Here is an 18,519-nt window from a genome sequence, read left to right on the forward strand (position 1 = left end):
AAGAGGTGAATGACCATAGGGAGGCAGGGCAGGCAGTTGGAAACTATAAATAGCAGGAGAAACGAGAAGAGAGAATAAGGGGAGGAAGACATCAGGGGCCACCCAGCTACCAGGCAATCCACAGAGTAAGATTTACAGAAGTAAGAGAACAGGGAAAGCCCAGAGGCAAAAGGTAGATGGGAAAAGCTGGCTAGAAACAAGCCAAGCTAAGGCTGGGTATTTATAACTAAGAATAAGCCTCCGTGCACGATTCATTTGGGAGTTGTGTGCAGGGCGCTCTAAAAGAGAAAAAAAACTTCTTACTACAAGATGGGGTGAGAACCTTCCACACATCACTCACTGGACTGGGCAGCCAAGTAAATGGCATATCCACCCCCACGCAGAAACTTCTCAGAGAGAGCCTCCCGGGATGGGTGGAGAGGAGGAAGGCCAAGCTCCTCACTGGCCAGCTGGATTCCCTTGGCTGCTAAAAAACTCTCTCCCAGAGGAAATGAAGAGCCATTGGAGGCCAAGACAATCTCTTCCATTTCTTCAATGAACTTCAGGGCACGGAGTTTCGCTTCCTCACAGAGGCCAGAACCTGGGGCAGCAATACAGACAGCCGGGTGAATTTAGTCTCCCAGTCCACCTCCCTTTGCTTGACCTCCTCGACCTTCACGGAGGAGCCCGCAGGAGACGCCATGTTCACACCATGCCAGGCAGGCACTAAGCACATTCACAGGGTCTACTTTAATCTGCACACAAGTCTAAGAAGATACTTGGCTCCCACGTGCCCAGGTTTCGTTTCTGTTGCTGTACTGTCCTCACCAGAAGGACAACATAGGGAAGAAGTGATTTATTTGGCTTATAATTCTGGCCACAGCCCATCACTGAAACAGAAACTCAACAGGAACAGGAAGGCAGCCCTGGCATTTCACGCAGCATTATGTCTGGCCAAAGAACTTCCTCCACAGCAACAGGGGCCAGCCATGGAGGGCTTTGCTTGCTGTCTGGCAAGCAACTTATGCCCAGCTAGCTTTTTTAAATATAGTTTAGTACTGCCTACGTAGGGGATACTATAGCCTAGAGTGGGCTAGGTCCTACTACATCCGTTAACAATCAAGACAATTCCAATATGACCTAGGTATTTCCTCAACTGACATTTTCTTCCCATGTAATTCTAGACCACCTGGATAGACAGATACAGGAAGGTGGGTAGATGGATGGGCAAACTGAAGGATGAATGGGAACAAAAGAAATGCCCCTGGTCCCACTGAGGCTTTCCCTCCAGGAAACATTTTCCAAGAAAACATGAGATCGGGTCTGTATATGACTTTACTCACATGTTGGCATCTTGCCTGGCTTGTTCCGAGTCCCATCTACTTCCTGGCCGGTCTCATCCACACACCAGCAACTCCTGAGATCGAAGTGTGCCAAAGGCATGCTAAAGTCTCTGTAGGACCCTGGGTAGTGGCTGAGCTGGCCACTTAGGATCTGCCAGAAGATGTATGGGTCAAGAAGAATGTTCTCCCCGGGCTGAGTCAGGGCTCCCTCCAACACTGCCTGTGGGACATCTTGAAAGGAAGGGTACTGTGCTAGCACTGGGAAGATGCTTTGCTGGCCAGCCTCATAGAGACTTTGAAGAAAGAGACTGAAGTTTCCGTGAGCTGCTTCTCTGTAGCCCATGATCTTCGTCAACAGCCCTGCTGGAGTCAGCACCTGGCCGTCGCTGCTCTGAGTGTTCCATCGTTCATACCATTCAAAGACCTGCTCGGGGGGCCCATCGCACTGCACACGCCTCCACTGCCCGCTGGCGCTGCACTGAGGGATGTAGACACTGGACGGGGAAGGCAGGGTGCTGAAGTCAGAGAGCAGGACCTGCGCCGCTTTAAGGAAAGCTTGCTCAGCTTGTAGCTGGCAGACACTGGGACCTGGGGAGAAATAATGGGTACGTATTTAATAAATCGGATAACTCAGAAGGAGCAAGGTGACTGGTGGGGGATGTCCTTCTGTATATATGTTTCTCTTATTGGTTGATGAATAAAATACTGCTTGGCCAGTAGCCAGGCAGTAAGTATGGGTGGAGCTATGAGAGGAAGGAAGGAGGAGAGAGGGGGAAGCCATGGGAGAGAGGCCATGTAGAGACTGGGAAGATAGGATGCACCAGGTGTTCTCTGTTAAGATCAGGCCATGTGGAAATACATAGATTAGTAGTTATGGGTTATTAACTAAGAACAAGCTAGCCAGTAAGAAGCCCTAGCCATCAGCCAACAGTTTATAAATTAATACAGGTCTTTGTGTGTTTCTTTGGGGCTAATTGGCTATGGACCAGGCTGGAAGGACACTCCAGCAAGAGGTGTCTGATTAACTGTCAGGTTCAGGAACCTTAATACTTCTAAATTCATGAATAACATCCAACCTAGTGACTAATCCAGCTACTGATCAGACCAGAGCCACAGAAATGTATGTGGCACATTCTGTTGTATGTGTGTCAAGTGTTTATGTATGTATGTGTTTAAGAACATATGTGAGTATGTGTAGGCTGGGGGCTGAGGTTGGATGTGCCTCAATCGCTCTATCTTACATTCGTAGACAGTCTCTCACCAAATCTGAAGCTCCAGATAGACTGGATGGCCAGTGAGCTCCAACTCCAGATGCTCCTGTTCTCACCTTCCTCATGCCCACATCACTGGGGTTACAAATGCACATTGCTCAACGTGACTTCAGGTGGATGCAAGCCCAGATGCGCATGCCTGTGCAGCAAGCACTTTATGGCGTGTGCACTTTCTTAGTAACAAGAAAATATCTCTATTAGCTAATTAGAATGGCTAAGACTGTCCAGGTCTCCATGGATAAGATTTAGCTAAAGTAATTAATTAGTCTATTGACCAAAGCTTACTCTTAAGTCATGAGCAAACTCGATTTCTTACAATGTATTAGGTTACGGTCTACATGGTGACTCAAGAATTTGTAAAATAAATACCCGACAGACTTACACTGCTTGGGTTCGCCGATTGTGCTTTGGGTCCCAGGGATAGCCTGACCTTCAGCATCAACGCAGTAACATTCTGAGTTGAAGCACTGGACAGGAAGGAAATAGCCTTCACTAGTACACGAAGGGACGAAGAGGCTGGAGCCAGCAGGCTGACTGCCTGCAAGGCTTTGCATCTGAGCTCTTTGCTTCTCGCACTTGGTGGGGCACCTGGGGCGTGCACCGCTGACTCTTGAGCCATCAAGTTCTTTGCCTCGGGAATCCACACACCAGCATTCCCCAGCATAACACTGGATATCCTCATAGCTTCCTCCAGCCGTACATGATGGGACAAAGAGCCTTCCAGGTGTCTGTCTGCAAGCCTGAGCACTGAACACCGTTTCCACCACCTCTCCTAAGTCCCTTGCTACATCTTCAGGCACAGAAAGAACACGCTGCAAGAAGACAAGAAATTCTGGAAGCTCCAGGAGGGAAGCAAGGAAATTCAAGGCATTTCGGTTCTCTTGTAGGTTGACCTTGAAGCCAAAGGTACCCACAACTGGTTTGTTCATAGCAACTGTCTTCTCAGAGATGCGGGGAAGTTTGCCTAGATCAATTGCTCTGCCTCCATCCTGGAAGCCTGGGAGACCAAGCTGCTGGAAAAACTGACTGAAGTTAAATGTGCCTCTTATTCCAAGGGCTCCTGACAAGTTAAACTTGGCAGCATTTACCAAAAATGTCCCTCCAAAGAGGTTTTGCTGGAGTCGCTTAGGGTTGGTGGTGAAACGAAGGGCAAGACCAGCCAGCTCTCGAGAGGGGAAAATTGCTTGGATGGCTTCTCTAAGGAGACTTCCTGATGCGGAAAGCTGTTGGGACTGCTCCCCAGCCATGGCGCGTAGAAGCCCAGAGTCCACAAAGAGTCCCTTGATTGCAGGGGAGCAGGAGGTGGCCAATCTGGTACCACTTGCAGGGGTCTGCCTGTCCTCAGAAGATGACAGGTCCTGCTGGCTGAAGTAGCCTGGGGTTCCAAAGTAGAGCCTGGACAAGGCCTGCCGCCTTTCAGAGGTACATGACTGATCTTCAGCTGTGTGAAACAATGGCAGGCACAGTTCTCAGAGCAAATGGTACCAAGCATCCTCCCTCTACCAAAAGCTCATGGCTACCTTGTGAGCCATTGTTTTTCTCTATCCACTCATGTCTTCCCTTGAGCTGCCTCTGTGGGGCTAGTTCTGGGGGTGACTATTCCTTCCCTCATAACCGCTCACCCACCTCCCACCAGGCTGGTGCTTCTCTACAGCAAGTCTAGGAGATGCCAACCCATTTTCTGAAAACCTGGACACACTTGCATTAGCCTGAATAGAGTCCCGTGAAAGTATTTTTTTGTCTATATGGCGTTCCCAAATGTGAACTGAAAGAAAAGTTTTGGTAGTTGTAACTAAGTTAAAGTGGAGTCACCTAGGCAGGCTAGGGAAGCAGTAAGATTCCCATGAGAAGGGATGGGGTAAGGGCTGTCTGTGTGGGGGTCAAGACACACAGGCTGAAGTGACAGTTGCAGCCATGAAGCCAGGGAACACCAGAAATCGCCAACCATCCTATGCAAAGGGATCATGGACAGCCCTGTTCACACCTTGGCTTCTGAATTCTGGCATGGAAACTGGGAGGGAACACATTTCCACTGCTAAGGTACCCACTTTGTAGCTATTGGTTGTGACAGCCTTAGGAGCCCCTGTTTGCTAACAAAACCCTGTTTGTGATGCTCAGCTGGTGCTTCCAAGCTTTTTCTGCTGGGATTCTCAAAGGACTCTAATGCCTCACCTTGTGTCCCCCCCCCCAGCCTCTCTAATTCCTCCTGGGCATGGTCTTGTCTAGTTTACAGTCTATTTCAGAATGAGACCTCTCCCAGCAAAGCCCAGTGCTTCACAGAAGAACTATGCTGCTGTGCCGTGATAAGTGATGTCCAAGGCACAGCATACTCCACTGTTGTCTATACTGTAATACTGACAAGCTGGCCCACTTAGAGTATCACCCCTTGGGCTTCTCCATCTTTGTGTGAAATTGCTGGAGAGACAAGGATTGACTCAGTCATGGCCAGGATGGTCTGTGAAAAGTATCCATGGGAGGAAAAGCAGAACTCACACAGCATCTGAATCTCCTCACACAGGTGGACGTGAGTCAGCTCCATCTTCCTCCATAAATCCACAGAGCTTAGGGGACCTTCTAAACCACCAGGCCACTCCCAACTCACAAAAGTAATTCTTTCCTCTTGATTCACACAGATGCCAAAAAGGAAGGCAGCCAATTTCCCGTTGTAACCAGGCAACAGGGAAAGAATTGGAACATGTAGCTCATGTAGGTAGGTGTGTAAGTGTGTGTGTGTGTGTGTGTGTGTGTGTGTGTGTGAGAGAGAGAGAGAGAGAGAGAGAGAGGGAGAGAGGGAGAGTGTGTGTATGTGTGTGAGAGAGAAAGTAAGAGAGTATGAGGGAGAGTGTGTGTATGTGTGCGTGCATGCATGTATGTGCATGCATGTGTGCATGCAGACAACCTGTAAAGCTGAACAGATACCTCAGCCAGTCCACAATGCCCCGTAACTGACGCCACGGGAGGCAGAGGAAGTGAGTGCATGGCTTCACTTCCTCTTCTCCACTGAGAGCTCAGCCCCTTCATACATTTGTTAAGTAAGTTCTGCTACTAAAGACAGGCCATGAGAAAACGCTAGAAAAAACCCCAACCAACCAAACAAACCAAAAAACCAAAAAAAAAAAAAAAAAAAAAAAAAAAAAAAAAACCACCCATGCATTCAATAGAGTTCCTGCTTTAACTTGGAAAGCTATGCTTCTACATTTCCCCCTGAAGGCTGGGGGGCACAGTATTTCATGGGATTTCATGTAAATGGGTGATGGTATCAAATACTCCCAAGACAAGGCTTTAAACATTTCTTTTAGGGCATCTGTGCACTCACCAAACTAAATAAAGAATATCTAGATGGGCGGTGGTGGTGCACACCTTTAATCCCAGCACTGGGGAGGCAGAGGAAGGCAGATCTCTGTGAGTTCCAAGTCAGCCTGGACGAAGAAGAGAGTTCTAGGACAGCCAGGGATGTTACACAGATAAACCCTGTCTTGAAAAACAAAGCAAACAAACAAAACAGAAAAGAATATATAAAGTGTCCCAGGAAGAAGCTGAAGGGTTTAATGGGGATCCTTGAATCAACGTTAATATCTACCTACTCTGAGGCTATGAGACTGGAGTTCTCCACTCTTCTGCAGCTTAGCTCCCCTGGTTCAAAGCCCCTCCCCCATAGTCACACCCTTCCCATCCTTGGGGCTTTCTGAGATACCCTGTGACGACGGATGGTGCTGAGGTTTGCCCCTGCCTTCCTTCTGCCTTAGCATACAGTGTAGAATAATGTCCCTCCAAGATGCATCTTCCTTCCCAGAGCCACGGGAAGTGCTACTGTAGTAAAAGGGTCATTGGCTGAGATGAGGATGATCTCTGTTAGAGTTCAGGCATCTACACTGGCCTGCCCTTGGGGTCCTGGCAGGACACGCCCTCAGCTGCACCACCTGTGTGCGTTCACTGTGCTCCCTTTTAAAGGGGCCCGCCCACTCCCATCCCTGTCTCTCCTCTTTCCTCTCTCCTGCTCCTCTCCTGTCTCCTCCAGAGGCCCATCTTCCCCTTCCCCCCTTTATGATCCCTTCCCCTAATAAACAACCCCTCTGCTTGAACCCTGTCACGTGGCGTCTTTCTCTCACACACCGCGTCTCTTAAATCACAACAGCCCCTGCCAGAGCAGGGAGTCAGGAGAGGCCCCTGACGGAGACTGCAGAAGAATGCACTCAGCTTCCACCTGGGGGTGGACTCCCAGCCTCCACCCCGACCCTGCCAGCTGCTGCTCAGAGAGAGCTACGATTGTTGAAAGAGACCCAGTCTGAGTTACTTTGTGACAAATGCCCTAAGAAGTCGTGACCTCGCCTCCCCACTCTCTCTCCTAAGGACCTTGAGGTGACTTGTCTAATTGGTTAACACTGCTGGGAGGCCTCTGCAGGATGGGTCTCATACCAGCCTCACCTCCAACATGGAGCCCAAGCCTGAGTTAGGAGAGGAGCTGTGGAGTCTTGTTCCTTCCCGCCTTTCCCCAAGTCACTAAGTGTACGCCATACTGCAGGCATTGTCTTCCCCCCTCTTGTAGTATAAAGTGTCGTGGGAACCCTGAACAACTGTCTTCCTCATCCGTGAAGCCTTCCTCGGGGCTTTGAGATAGAATTAACTGCTGTTCCCTCAGCTGCCTGTGTACACTTCTCCCAAAGCTCATGGACACTCCTTTTCTCCTTTGTTAGCTGCGAGTCCCCTTGTGTGCCGTAGGTTCTATGACAAATCGCTGTGTCTGACACAAGACAAACTCCCCACTGCAAGTTAGCAGCAGCAAACTGTCTTCAGTCACGTACACTTTGAAGGACCCGGGGAGGGGGGGGGGGTTCAGTGGGCAGTTGGTTAGACCGGTGTGAAGAAACGGCGCTGCTGGTAACAGGCTGTGGTGAGAGGAAACGACCTACCACAAGATGGTGACTGCCCTCGCTGCAGGGTGCCAGGGACCTCTGTCCCCTGAGCATCCACACACCAGCACAGCCCTTGTGCCTGGCATTGCATCGCCTGGTAACCCCCATTCCTGTTGCATCTGGGGATGTACGGGTGGCCGAAGCTGGTGGCAGCAAACCGCTCTACTTCACACTTGGTGGGACCTACAAGAAAGGAGGCTTGTGAGAGTAATGCCTGAGTACGCACGGTGCTTGCTGCCCCTGAGTTACACATCTGAACGCACTTCGCACTAGCAGCCACACAGACTCTTACATGTGTGACCCCAAGAAACCAGGGATTCCACAGCAGAGTCACACAGCTGCTACTGGCTGGTGATGACTTACATCGGAATCTGCCAGAGATGACTAATTGGATGGCCAGGAAGCGTCTCTGCAATATCCGGTACAGGGTGCTCTGAGTGAATGTAGAAGCCTGGTCCAGGCCAGCGAAAATGGTGTCGTAAATTTCATCCAGTAACAACTCCAAACCTGAGCAAATACAGACAGCATTTCAGGGGGTGGGCTCCTGGGGGGGGGAAGAGCTCTAATCGGGCCGAGCTGGCAGGTGTCAAAAGGTTAGGGTCTACATCAGCAGCAGCTTGCTGTGGGTCCAGGCGTGCACATCCTGTAGACTTTGCACCTACAAAGTTCATGCTTGAAAACCCGGCAACACAGTTACAAAATTAATAATGAAAACAGTGACAGCATTTTAAGTATGTTCGTGATTTTCGTAGGGCCACATCTATAGTTATCCTTGGCCATATAAAGTCTGATGCAGCCCCTGGGCCACAGGCTGGACATGCTTGGAATAATACTCTAATGGTTTACAAACTCAGGCTGCTGTGAGTGGCTGTGCAGGTGTTGGACGGCACAGAGCAGCGCTACCCCGAGAAGGAGGCTGGTAACCTGTCCTGTCTCCTCTTGCCCCATGACAAGGAGGGCACCTCTTTCAGCTTGCCTTGGCATCAATATGAGCATGCAGAAGCCTCGGCAGAGTGTCACAGATGAAAGCTGGCTAAACTCTGTCTTCTTCCGTACCCATAGCAACCTAACAAGGATGTGGAAAGCCTTGGACGCCGGAGTCCGAGAATCACACTTGATCCCTTCCCATTGCCAGAAGTGTGGCCGATTACCTGTCTCAGCCAGCTCCCGCCCCTGGCTGTCCGCACAGTAACAGTACCCAGACACTTCGGGGAACCTGCTCCGGAAGGAACTGAAGGTCACAAACGCGTCTGGAAACCTGACGGACAGGAAGTTGTACGGTCACCATTTCATAAAGGCAAGTCATCCTCAATTAGAATCAACATGGCCGAGACCTGAGTGGGGAGGCTAGATTTTCCTACACTGGCTTAATTTAGCCAGAGCACGGTTAGACGGTGCTTAGCTATCATCTGTCTACCAATTAGCTCTTTTCCTTGTGGGTGGCATTTGGCCAATTTTGGAGGACCAGAGAGAAAACAAGTCATGAACACTATGTCAGCTTTCCCAGGAGAGTGACGGCAGAGTCCAAAGGTTGGGTTTGCTTCGCAGCCGTGGTGGGATGCAGAAGGGTCTCATTTTGTGAGAGCAACTGCTTCCAGGGCTTTTAACACTTTTCGAGGTCGTGTAAAGAAGAAGCCAGATTCTATTACATGAGATCTGTAAGAGGGAGATGTTTCTACTCCATCATCAAACTCCACAGAATCCAAGTGATTTCACCATGTCCTTCTGCCAACTGAAGAAATGCTTGTCCTAACTATGCTACATAGAGCCCATCGGTTGGGTCCCCACCTTCTCATAAGAGGAGACTAAAGCACTGAGTCTAATTAGGAAGGTCCTTCCATGGGCAACCAAGTAGTCAGCCGAGAATTTTCCTTTCGTGTGTGTGTCCTGTGTAACTACATCACATTACATTCAAGTGTGTGTTTCTACCTACGTCTGAACATGTAGCACAGTAAGTCATTATCTGTATAAAGAGTTCTTTCTAATACTACTTAGTATCTTCTAGCAAAATACTAAAAGTGACCTTCGCGTCCAACGGCAGAGAAATGAATTCTAGTAATCCCACAAAGTGGATTAAAACTACAGATGAGGGCAACACTTCCAAATAGCAAAAAAGAGATGGGTGTAAGACAACAAATACACGCATCATGATCATTGCCATGAAAAGCCAACTCGGGGAGGCAATGTGGGGGGATTCTGTCCGATTCTGAACATGCATCACTCACACAAGACACAAGTATTAGTTAGCCTGGGTGGAAGTTATGAGCGTTGTATCGGCTGGCTTCTTAACTGAGGTGACTCTAGAGTCCAAAGGCCACAAATACACAAAAGTGCTATAGAGCCACAAATCCGTGACCACGTGGCTTGCGTATGGTCGTGGTTCGTGGGTCACGTGGGAAAGGGTGCTATCCTGAGGGAATTAAAATCTCCCTTGGTCTTGTTCCTGCAGATAGAGGACAAATGATTTTTTTAAAGTTCATTCACTGGAAACGGAGATAGTTTGGTTTTAAACGTGTCAATGATAGTAAAGTGGCTGCTTCTATTTGTTGAGGCCCTGCTTTGTGAAAGACAATTGCAACGGGCTCACTACCCACTGAGTCGTTAATACACCCAGTGCTCCCCACGAGACAGCAGGGTTATTTTTCATCTCATCGTGGAGACGGGTGCAGTGAGGGATGTGGGCTGCCGTCTTGGCCTAGTGGCAGTGCCTTGGATCCACATCTGGTCGTATCCAGCATCTGACCCTGTCTTCTCTGTCTTTCTCAGCGTGGGTTGGGCTTGGTTCCTGTCCCATGTCTTTGGAGACACGTGTCTGTTGTGACATTATTCTGTGGATGCTCAATACTCATTTTCCTGGCATCTAACACACACTGAAGATAACTGGGTTGAGGTCACGTGCACATACCAGTTCCACAGATGGATGCCTGAGAAGGCTCAGACACTCACTCCAGCAAAAGGCACAAGACGTTTACATTACCCTCCACCATGAAGTGCTGAGGTAACCCCGAGAGCCACCTCAACCCAGGGAAGGCACCAGCCTCCAGGGGCGTTCCATGATTTCCATTCTGCCATTTTATAGCCTAAGTCCCTGTCGTGGCATCCCTGGGATATAAAGAAACCAGTATCTACCAGCGCTCTTTGTGTGGTCTCTCTTGATCGTTCTGCTTCCTGCGTACTGAGGGGATCTCCCTGGCTTCAGCCCTATGAGAAGGGTCCTTCTGTCACTCCAGGACTACTTCCTGGAGGTCGCTGCTCTCCAGAGCTGCCCTCAGTGCCTGTGGAGAAGACCCTGTGCCCCTGTCCTGCGATTCTCTCTCCTGAGCTCCGTACTCTACGGGAGGAGCTGGCGGCCTTGAATCAGCATGGCAGAATTCCTGCCCTATCCTACCACATTGACTGCCGCTATTACTACTACTCAGAATCAGCTGGGAGCACAGTGCAGGGGACGGCCAGACACTCAGCCAAGCATCCCCCACAGTCCTTCACTCCTCACAACATTGCTTTTGAAGAAGGACCCTGCTGATGCCCGGGAAAGCTCGGATGCAGAGTAAGGAGCCAGGAAACCCCGAGCCCACCTCCGCTGATCCTTTTCCACAGAGAAGGTCACATGGTGAGACCCATGAAATAGAATGTGGTCCTTTGGGTTAGGGGCTAGGGGTCAGGGGCCAGGGGTTAGGGGTGAGGGTAGGGTTAGGGTTAGGGTTCCTCTGGGTGGGTGGGTGGGGACCTACAATAGCCAAACTCAAGCTCAAATCATGGCATAGTACATGAAGACCCCACAGGGGTTTAGAAAACAAGCTGTCCCTGGGGCTCGGAGTTTCGAAAGACCCCTGGTTTCAAGTCAGTCTTTCATGCCACATCTACAAGGAAATCTCCTCAGACTGAATATTCCAACGTCAAACCAGGGCTCCTCCCCTACCAAACACACTTTCAACCGTCTGCTGGGAATGGAGTCGTCCCTCACTCTCTTCTCCCTCTCCTCCAGATGTTTCTTCCCCACCTTCCAAAGCCCTGTGTGACAAATATGTCTCCAGCGCAGCTCCTTCTGCCAAGCACCACACCCGCTCTCCTCTCCTAAGATGCGGCCAGCATCGTTTCCCTCCGAACTGAACCTGGAACTTGGGACTGACTCCCAGCACCCACTCTGCTCTTCCCAGGTTATTCTTTTTGACGTCTGGGATCTGGTGGTGGTTATGCAATGCTTTACCCATTCAAATCTTCACCACTGTCTGTTTAAAACATTTGAGGCAATGTTAAGGACACACAGTAAAACGATATTGCCCATCGCTTATCTGAAACCCCGCTATAACTGGCTGCCCTGTGTCATATCTGTCAACCCCAGGTGAGCACAGCTCCTTCCATTGGCCCAAAGGAGGCACTAAACCTGCAGCGGCCAGATCTACATAAGTAACAGAAGATTCCTGATTACTCCTGGGCTTGCAATAATCCACCACTCAACCATTCCCATGACCTTTCCAGGCCAGAGTCTGCTCAAAGATATGCTTACTCACAATAAAAGAGAGAAGGATCCCATTTCAGAATTGAATATTTTGTTTGCATTCACAATGAATACTTGATTCTCGAGTTTTGTGTTTAACTACACTGCCCTCTTGTGGCCGTAGCTGTGAACTGAGCCTCAATCGCAAAAAGTCCTTGCTAAGGACATCTTTTGATACACCCATCTCATCTCTGAACTGGGATTGCAGAACTACTCTATGCAAGACACCGTGGGGGAAGAGAAACCAGTCACATAAATACAGACAAGTGAATGATTTTCTATACATCTCTAAAACTTACTATGTTTCCTAGTAATATCTTCCCGGTTCTAGGGCAATATGCCAAAAACGACACTCTCTCGTTTACGTCTGCATCAAAGCTGAAATCTACACAAATCCTTGGACCACAGTTAGCATTCAGTTAGGCGTGAGCTGATGATGCCTAGCTTGCATAGAGTAGATGAGCATTTGGAGAGTAGGGCTGCCTGCTGGTTCTGTGTTCCCCGTTGAGCTGGTGCCCAGGGGGAAGAATCTAACCTACGTTTTCTGAAATTGGGCAATGCACGTTCTCAGTGACTTCATAAATGGAGTCACAGGAGACCTTAACAGTGGCCAAGCAGAGTGCAAACTTTCTTTTCCCAGCTGAGAACTCCGAGGAGGCCGGTTGCCTTGCAAAGTGGCAGGTGAAGACTATAGCAGGCAGAGGCAAAGGCTGTGAAGCAGGATAATACAGGACACCGAGCTGGCAGGAGTGAGGCGGCCAAGCTCCGAGCTCCGAGGGACCCAGGACACGGGGGGGGGGTGTGCAAAACAGATAATTCAGGGCAGGATTCGCCTAAAAGATCTCCTAAAAACTGGTGTGAGTTTCGTAGTTAAGGTTGAACCTATGAAATCGCTGGCACTGAATCCCGTGGGTCCCTTGTAAGATGTCACCTAGGGAAAAGGCCAAGCCTCTAGAGTGTTGTGCGGTCCAGCTCCACTTTGTCTGTGGGAGCTGAGCTTGGGTCATGGTCTGTGACCCATCTGGCACAACACGTGGGAACGTTCTCTCTCACAGGGAAACGGGTCGTTCTGGAAGGCCGCCACGCGGAGGCTCAGGTTCTCTCACAGAATCTACAACAGCGTTCCCACAAGCTACTGCTTTCTTTCTTTGCATTCAGAAAGGTCTGGTTTCATCTGCGGCCCTTTACAACCATTGGGTGATCTAGAGTAGCCAGATGCTCCCTGGAAATCTGGGTCACGGTGCACATGCTGCTTCTCATTTGGTATTTATTATTTAGACACGGAAGCCCTTTTCTATTGCACACACACACAGAACTTACAGAAATGTATGCATATGTCATAGCCATGCTTTTTACTGGGCTCTCTTCACTTTGATGAGGACCCCCTTCCCATGTGCCCTTCCACTGAAACCCTGCCCCTCGAATGCCCTTCGTCAACCGTGTGGCCCTTCGCATAAGCCCTCTGCCTCTGGTTCATCTGATCACAGCATCACATGTGCACACATATGAAGAACCTTCTTGCTATTGGTTTTTAACAACCAAACCCCGCACTTCCACTACTGTATTAGTATTAGTATAACATGCTTCCAAACCCTGCTCAAGTCAAGTTCTCCAGCCCTGATGCCTTCTTCGCAGTGGCTACTCAACAGTTTAAGGCATCTTACATTTATCAGCCACTCCCTGTTTGACAAGCAGTCTCTTTCTCCCTGCTCTCTGCTAGGACGGAGAACAACGAGACCATCGCCCTTGATATGCATGCAGGTCATCGCATTTCTGGTGTTTCCCTTTGCATGGTGGGCTGCAGGGCGCAGAGTACATGTGCATGGTAGTTTGATTAAGAATGACCGCTTAGGGAGCGGCACTGTTTGAGAGGACTAGGAGGTATAGCCATATTGGAAGAAGCGTGTCACTGGTGGTGGGCTTTGAGGGTTCAAAAGCCTACACCAAGCCCAGAGTGAGTCTGTCTGTCTCTCTCCCTCCCCCTCCCCCTCCCCCTCCCAATCAGGATATAGCTCTCGTCTACTGTTCCAGCATCTGCCTGCACACCACCATTCTTACCTCCATGATGACAATGGCCTAACCCTCTGAAACTGTAAGCCACTGCCCAGTTAAATGCTTTCTTTGATAAGAGTTGCCAACCATTGGTCATGGTTTCTGTTCACGGCAATAGAACACTGCCTAAGATAATGCAATTGCAATAGCTATTCCCAGCTGGCAACTCTTCCTTAATTCTCCACCAGGCTGCGTGTAACACATGACACTCCCAGACCCTGATACATGCGTGAGCTTATGGTTCCCTAAGTGCCTCCCCACTAAGGGACAGACCTCCTTACCTATTATAGCTGTGGATCAGATCAAAAATCATCATATCTGTGGTGTTGACAAACTTGCACTGGACAGCCATAAACTCCCCGTCTGCAGAGCACTGGGGTGGCGACTTGTCTCCTACCCCGTGGAGTAGACGGCGGTTTCGTATCTCACAGCTCCTTGGACCTAAACATTTTCATGCAACGCTGTTCAGTTCTCATGGATGGGTAGGTGCATAGGTGTCTGCAGTCAGGACTCAAGTACTGACGCTACGTATGTGACCCATGGAAAGCCACCAGTGCCCCAAACAGTCTACCGAAAGCTCACGAGCATTTGCTGAAATCCTGTTTGAGCTTGTAGCTGCCTAAAGTCATACAACTGCCCGTGTGACCCCACCCCCTCCAGGGCAAGGCACTTGCCCACCCCCACCCCCGAGGGCCAGGCACTCTGTGTCATCAGGCGTGGGGTTTGCGGGGAGTCAAACTATAGCCCACTCAGGGATTCCGATGCCCATGGACAGTGACACTTACACCGCGTTGGCCTCCCCCGCTGGCGGGTGCCGTATACCTCCATCCCCTCTGTGTCTACACACCAGCATTGCGCCTGCCACAGGTCACACTGCACAGGTGCATAGTCCCCGGAATCCTGGCACTGAGGGAGGTAGGGGGCGTCTGTGCTGTTGATATAACTGTTCAGTAGAATCTGCTGCCTGTGTAGCTGGCAGAAGGACAGACCTGGGGACACAGGCAACAGAGGAGGACTTTGGGGAGCACGTGGGATCAAACCCAGGAGGACCCTTCCTCCCTGAGGGACACTCAGCCAGACATTCAGAAGGCTCTGTCACCTGGGGAACCGGGACAGAGTGGGGTGGTCTGCCTGTGTTGCCTGGGAAGCTGCTTCACTACCTTGCATTTCGCTCCCTCTCTAGGAGTGGGAAGACCTCTGCCTCGCCCCGGATGTGAGGGGAAAGCCCCTGTGCGTTGGCTCCTGTCGTGCACACCAGGCTTATCACCTTGCAAATCCTCACCCAGGGAAGCAGGTTCTCCCTTTCCTTCCTGGACTGGGGTTGGGTGTGTGTAGACCACAGAGGGTAGGTGACTTTGGTTAAGGTGATGATGTCAGAGAGTGTGGACAAACATTGTTGAGCTCTGACCTGGCTTCATAACCCTCCGATGTCTACTGGCCATGACTGACTCAAGCTGGGCACAGTGGCCGGCTCATGGGAAGACCTTACTGGCTACTGGCCAGGCTTGAGTATCTCACACGGCCTTCAGAGTTGTCTTGGAGAAGCTGGACCTTCTTTGTAGTCAATGAGGAGGAGGAGCCAGCAGACCTTAGGGGAGTTTGCCCAGCGCCACTGTTTACTTTAAACCCAGCTCTTGTCCCTAGGTGTGAGATGTCCCAGTGTGAGGGCCCCTGTCCACTGGGCCCCTTTGTTACTTACAAGCTGTTGGCCTCCCCGGCTGCCTGCTGCCAGGTACTTCCCGGCCGTCGACATCCACACACCAACAGGATCTGCCATCATTTTGGCATTGGACTGTCCTGAAGAGGGACATATGATGTGATCTCATTATGGGTTTCTGAGGCCACCACATTCTGGCTCCAGCCTAGTGAGAGCAGGGGCTAGCAAGTCCCACAGAAAAGCCAAAGTTGTGGTCAGGCTAGGCTGTGGAGTGAGTCCCTACAGCTACACTGAGAGTTTCAGGGTGGCCTGGGGTAGAAGGTGCCTGTGTAGGAAGAAGCATGGATGTAGACCCTCCTGTGGACAGGGCAGGCCCAAACTTGAGTGGTAAGAAGAAACACTTGGAGAGAACATATACAGGCTGGTAGAAAGGGATGCACACCCCCTAATTCCTCCCTCACCACCCTGAAATTCCCAGAGGTCTTGGAGAGATAGGCAGCGTTTTTAACCTAAGGCAAGCCTGAGTAAGGAAGCAGGGGCAGAATTTCACGCTAGAGATGAGGAGGCCTCCTCATGTGACCACACACGGGGTGTGGGGGCTGGGATAAGGCCTCTTGCTCCCTAGGGAACAGGAGTTTATACCATAACCTGACTCTGTTCAGAGGAAGACAATCCCCACGTTGTCTTGGGACGGGGCAGGGCACCCCCAAAAGCCCCTTTTAAAGCAGAGCTCCCAGGGGAAGAGTAGCCTAGCAGCCCGGGAAAGCTATGAAAACAGGGTAGCGGAAGGAATGGGCAGTTTCTGTTTTGCCTGTCAGGGAATTAGGGAGCAGGTGCCTAGGATTTCCCTTACCTCTATTTGGGCTTTGCTAAAAGGCCTTACAGATTATGTTAGCTTCAGCAAGATCTGAGGGGCTGCCAGGGGCAGCAGACTATCTGTGGAGGACAGAGAAGGAGCCCCTCCAAATGACAGCATGGCTAGAGATTTCTGAGCAGCTGGGTGGGTACAACTGGGAATTACAGGGACAAGATGTGAGTTCGTCCGTGCGCTCTGGGTTCCTGGAGCTCCCACTAAAGCCATTCTTACCGGAAGCTTCCGTCTTCGGAGCACTGTGGAACATACTCAGCCTGCGTCAGAAAGGCCTTCTCTCTCTGCAGCTCACAGGGGCGGAGTGGCTGTGCATCCACCTGGTACTCTGTGAAGGGAGGTGACACATGATAAGGGTGCAGGCCAGGTCCCCATCACACAGACACACGGCCTTTACATTCCTAGTCTTACTAGTGTTGGCAGCCACTAACACCATCCCCAGTGTAAGAGATTTAATCCCTGGTACGCTCCTGGGAGGTGATGGGAATATCTCTACTCTTCCAGGGGTACCAGTGAGAGTATACCTTTTGAAAGAGAATTCCTGAGTCAACTTTGGGGTCCTCATGTGGATTAGGATAAAACACCCTCCGGAAGTCCAAAAGTTGGTTGGTCTTGCCGTGACCAAGTCGTGCTTGTGGGGTAATACCTTCCAGGCTTACACTGCAAGTACCTGATTCATCACTAAGGACCCGCCTGATGGTCTGATCTCGTGCAAAAATTACAGTCACCTCAGGAAGTAAATGTGTGTCCTTTGCATTCCCTCGCCATCCGTGTGTGTGTGTGTGTGTGTGTGTGTGGGTGGGTGCCTGCGTGTGATATGTACATTTGCATGTGTGCATTTTCATGGAGGTCAAGGCTCCCCATTGAGTGTCATCCTCACTAAGTTCTCTGCTTTACAACAGAGTCTCTCACTGCCCCTAGAGCTCACTGATTGACTAAACAGATTGGTAGTGAGCTCAGGGCATCCACCTGTCTCTGCCTCTTCTAGCCCCGGGGTTACAGACACACATGACAGGGCCTGGCTTCTATGTGGAGTCTAGAGATCCAAACTCAGGTTCTCATGAACACATACATACCAAGGAGATGCCCGGATGAGTCATCCTTGTGGCCTCCCCCTGCCTGACTTTTACCATGGAAACTTAAACTTGGAAGTCCATGCACAGCCGAATAGATACGTGGCTGAGCCCAGTACAGAGCTCGAGTCTGTCTTAAGCCATAGGGTGATCTCATGTTTGTTACCTGCTCTACTCTTACCACATGCTGGTAAGGCTGGAATATTGTTTGCAGCATCCAGATATATATTAGAAGTATATGCAAATGCCAAAAATATGAGATAAGGATGAGATTGGGGAAGCTATGATTGAATTAGTTTATCACTACTCCAATGCCTAGTTCTGGGCTCTCAGGCCACACTGCTCACCTCTCTGAACTTCTTTTCATCTAAACAGAAAAGAGCAAAAATCTAGCATTTGTGAGGTGACACCAGGCGGGTCTAGGGGTCCTCCCTGGGCCTGCCTGGGCCCCATGCCTGCAAACTCCCCCTCAAACCCATGGCTTTGGCCTTAGAACTTACCAAAGATGTTGGCTGTTGCCAGGCAGACTGAGCTCAACAAAGCAAAGACCCAGAAGACCAGGGCCATCATCCTGCCCCCTCCTGGGACACAGGGCTAGGTCCTGCTTGAGTCCCCACATCATGGAGCCTTTATAGCACAGACACGAGTATTGCTCTCAAGCTCTAGGACACTTGTCAGGGTAGCAGTGCACATTGTTTTCTCTGCCAGTCACAGGGACTCCCTCTACCTGAGTCTGCTCCCCCTAAGAATACTCGAGTGGTCAGGAGGGTGGACACTCCAGGCTGTGGGGACAAGAGATGGGAGGGTGACGCTAAAATGCCTCTCTGCAGGCAAGTGACAGAGTTCTGTATCCTTAGGGGTGACA

At 50.3% G+C, this 18,519-nt stretch overlaps 1 protein-coding gene across 1 annotated transcript in view; it reads right to left on the minus strand.

The window, feature by feature from the left end:
* The window catches only part of Tg (thyroglobulin), a 164,496-nt gene extending 146,272 nt beyond the window's left edge, over positions 1 to 18,224 (minus strand). The window contains exons 1-11 of the mRNA XM_051202542.1: positions 18,155 to 18,224; positions 16,801 to 16,909; positions 15,756 to 15,853; positions 14,842 to 15,045; positions 14,338 to 14,497; positions 8,658 to 8,764; positions 7,870 to 8,013; positions 7,504 to 7,689; positions 2,976 to 4,034; positions 1,323 to 1,910; positions 341 to 580 (exon numbers count right to left, since the gene is read on the minus strand). Coding sequence (XP_051058499.1) covers positions 341 to 580; positions 1,323 to 1,910; positions 2,976 to 4,034; positions 7,504 to 7,689; positions 7,870 to 8,013; positions 8,658 to 8,764; positions 14,338 to 14,497; positions 14,842 to 15,045; positions 15,756 to 15,853; positions 16,801 to 16,909; positions 18,155 to 18,224 — 2,965 coding nt within the window. The remainder of the gene's footprint in view (positions 1 to 340; positions 581 to 1,322; positions 1,911 to 2,975; positions 4,035 to 7,503; positions 7,690 to 7,869; positions 8,014 to 8,657; positions 8,765 to 14,337; positions 14,498 to 14,841; positions 15,046 to 15,755; positions 15,854 to 16,800; positions 16,910 to 18,154) is intronic.
* Positions 18,225 to 18,519: the final 295 nt, after the last annotated feature.

This window comes from Phodopus roborovskii, unplaced genomic scaffold (genome assembly GCF_943737965.1).
Source record: "Phodopus roborovskii unplaced genomic scaffold, PHOROB, whole genome shotgun sequence".
Classification (NCBI taxonomy): Eukaryota; Metazoa; Chordata; class Mammalia; order Rodentia; family Cricetidae; genus Phodopus; species Phodopus roborovskii.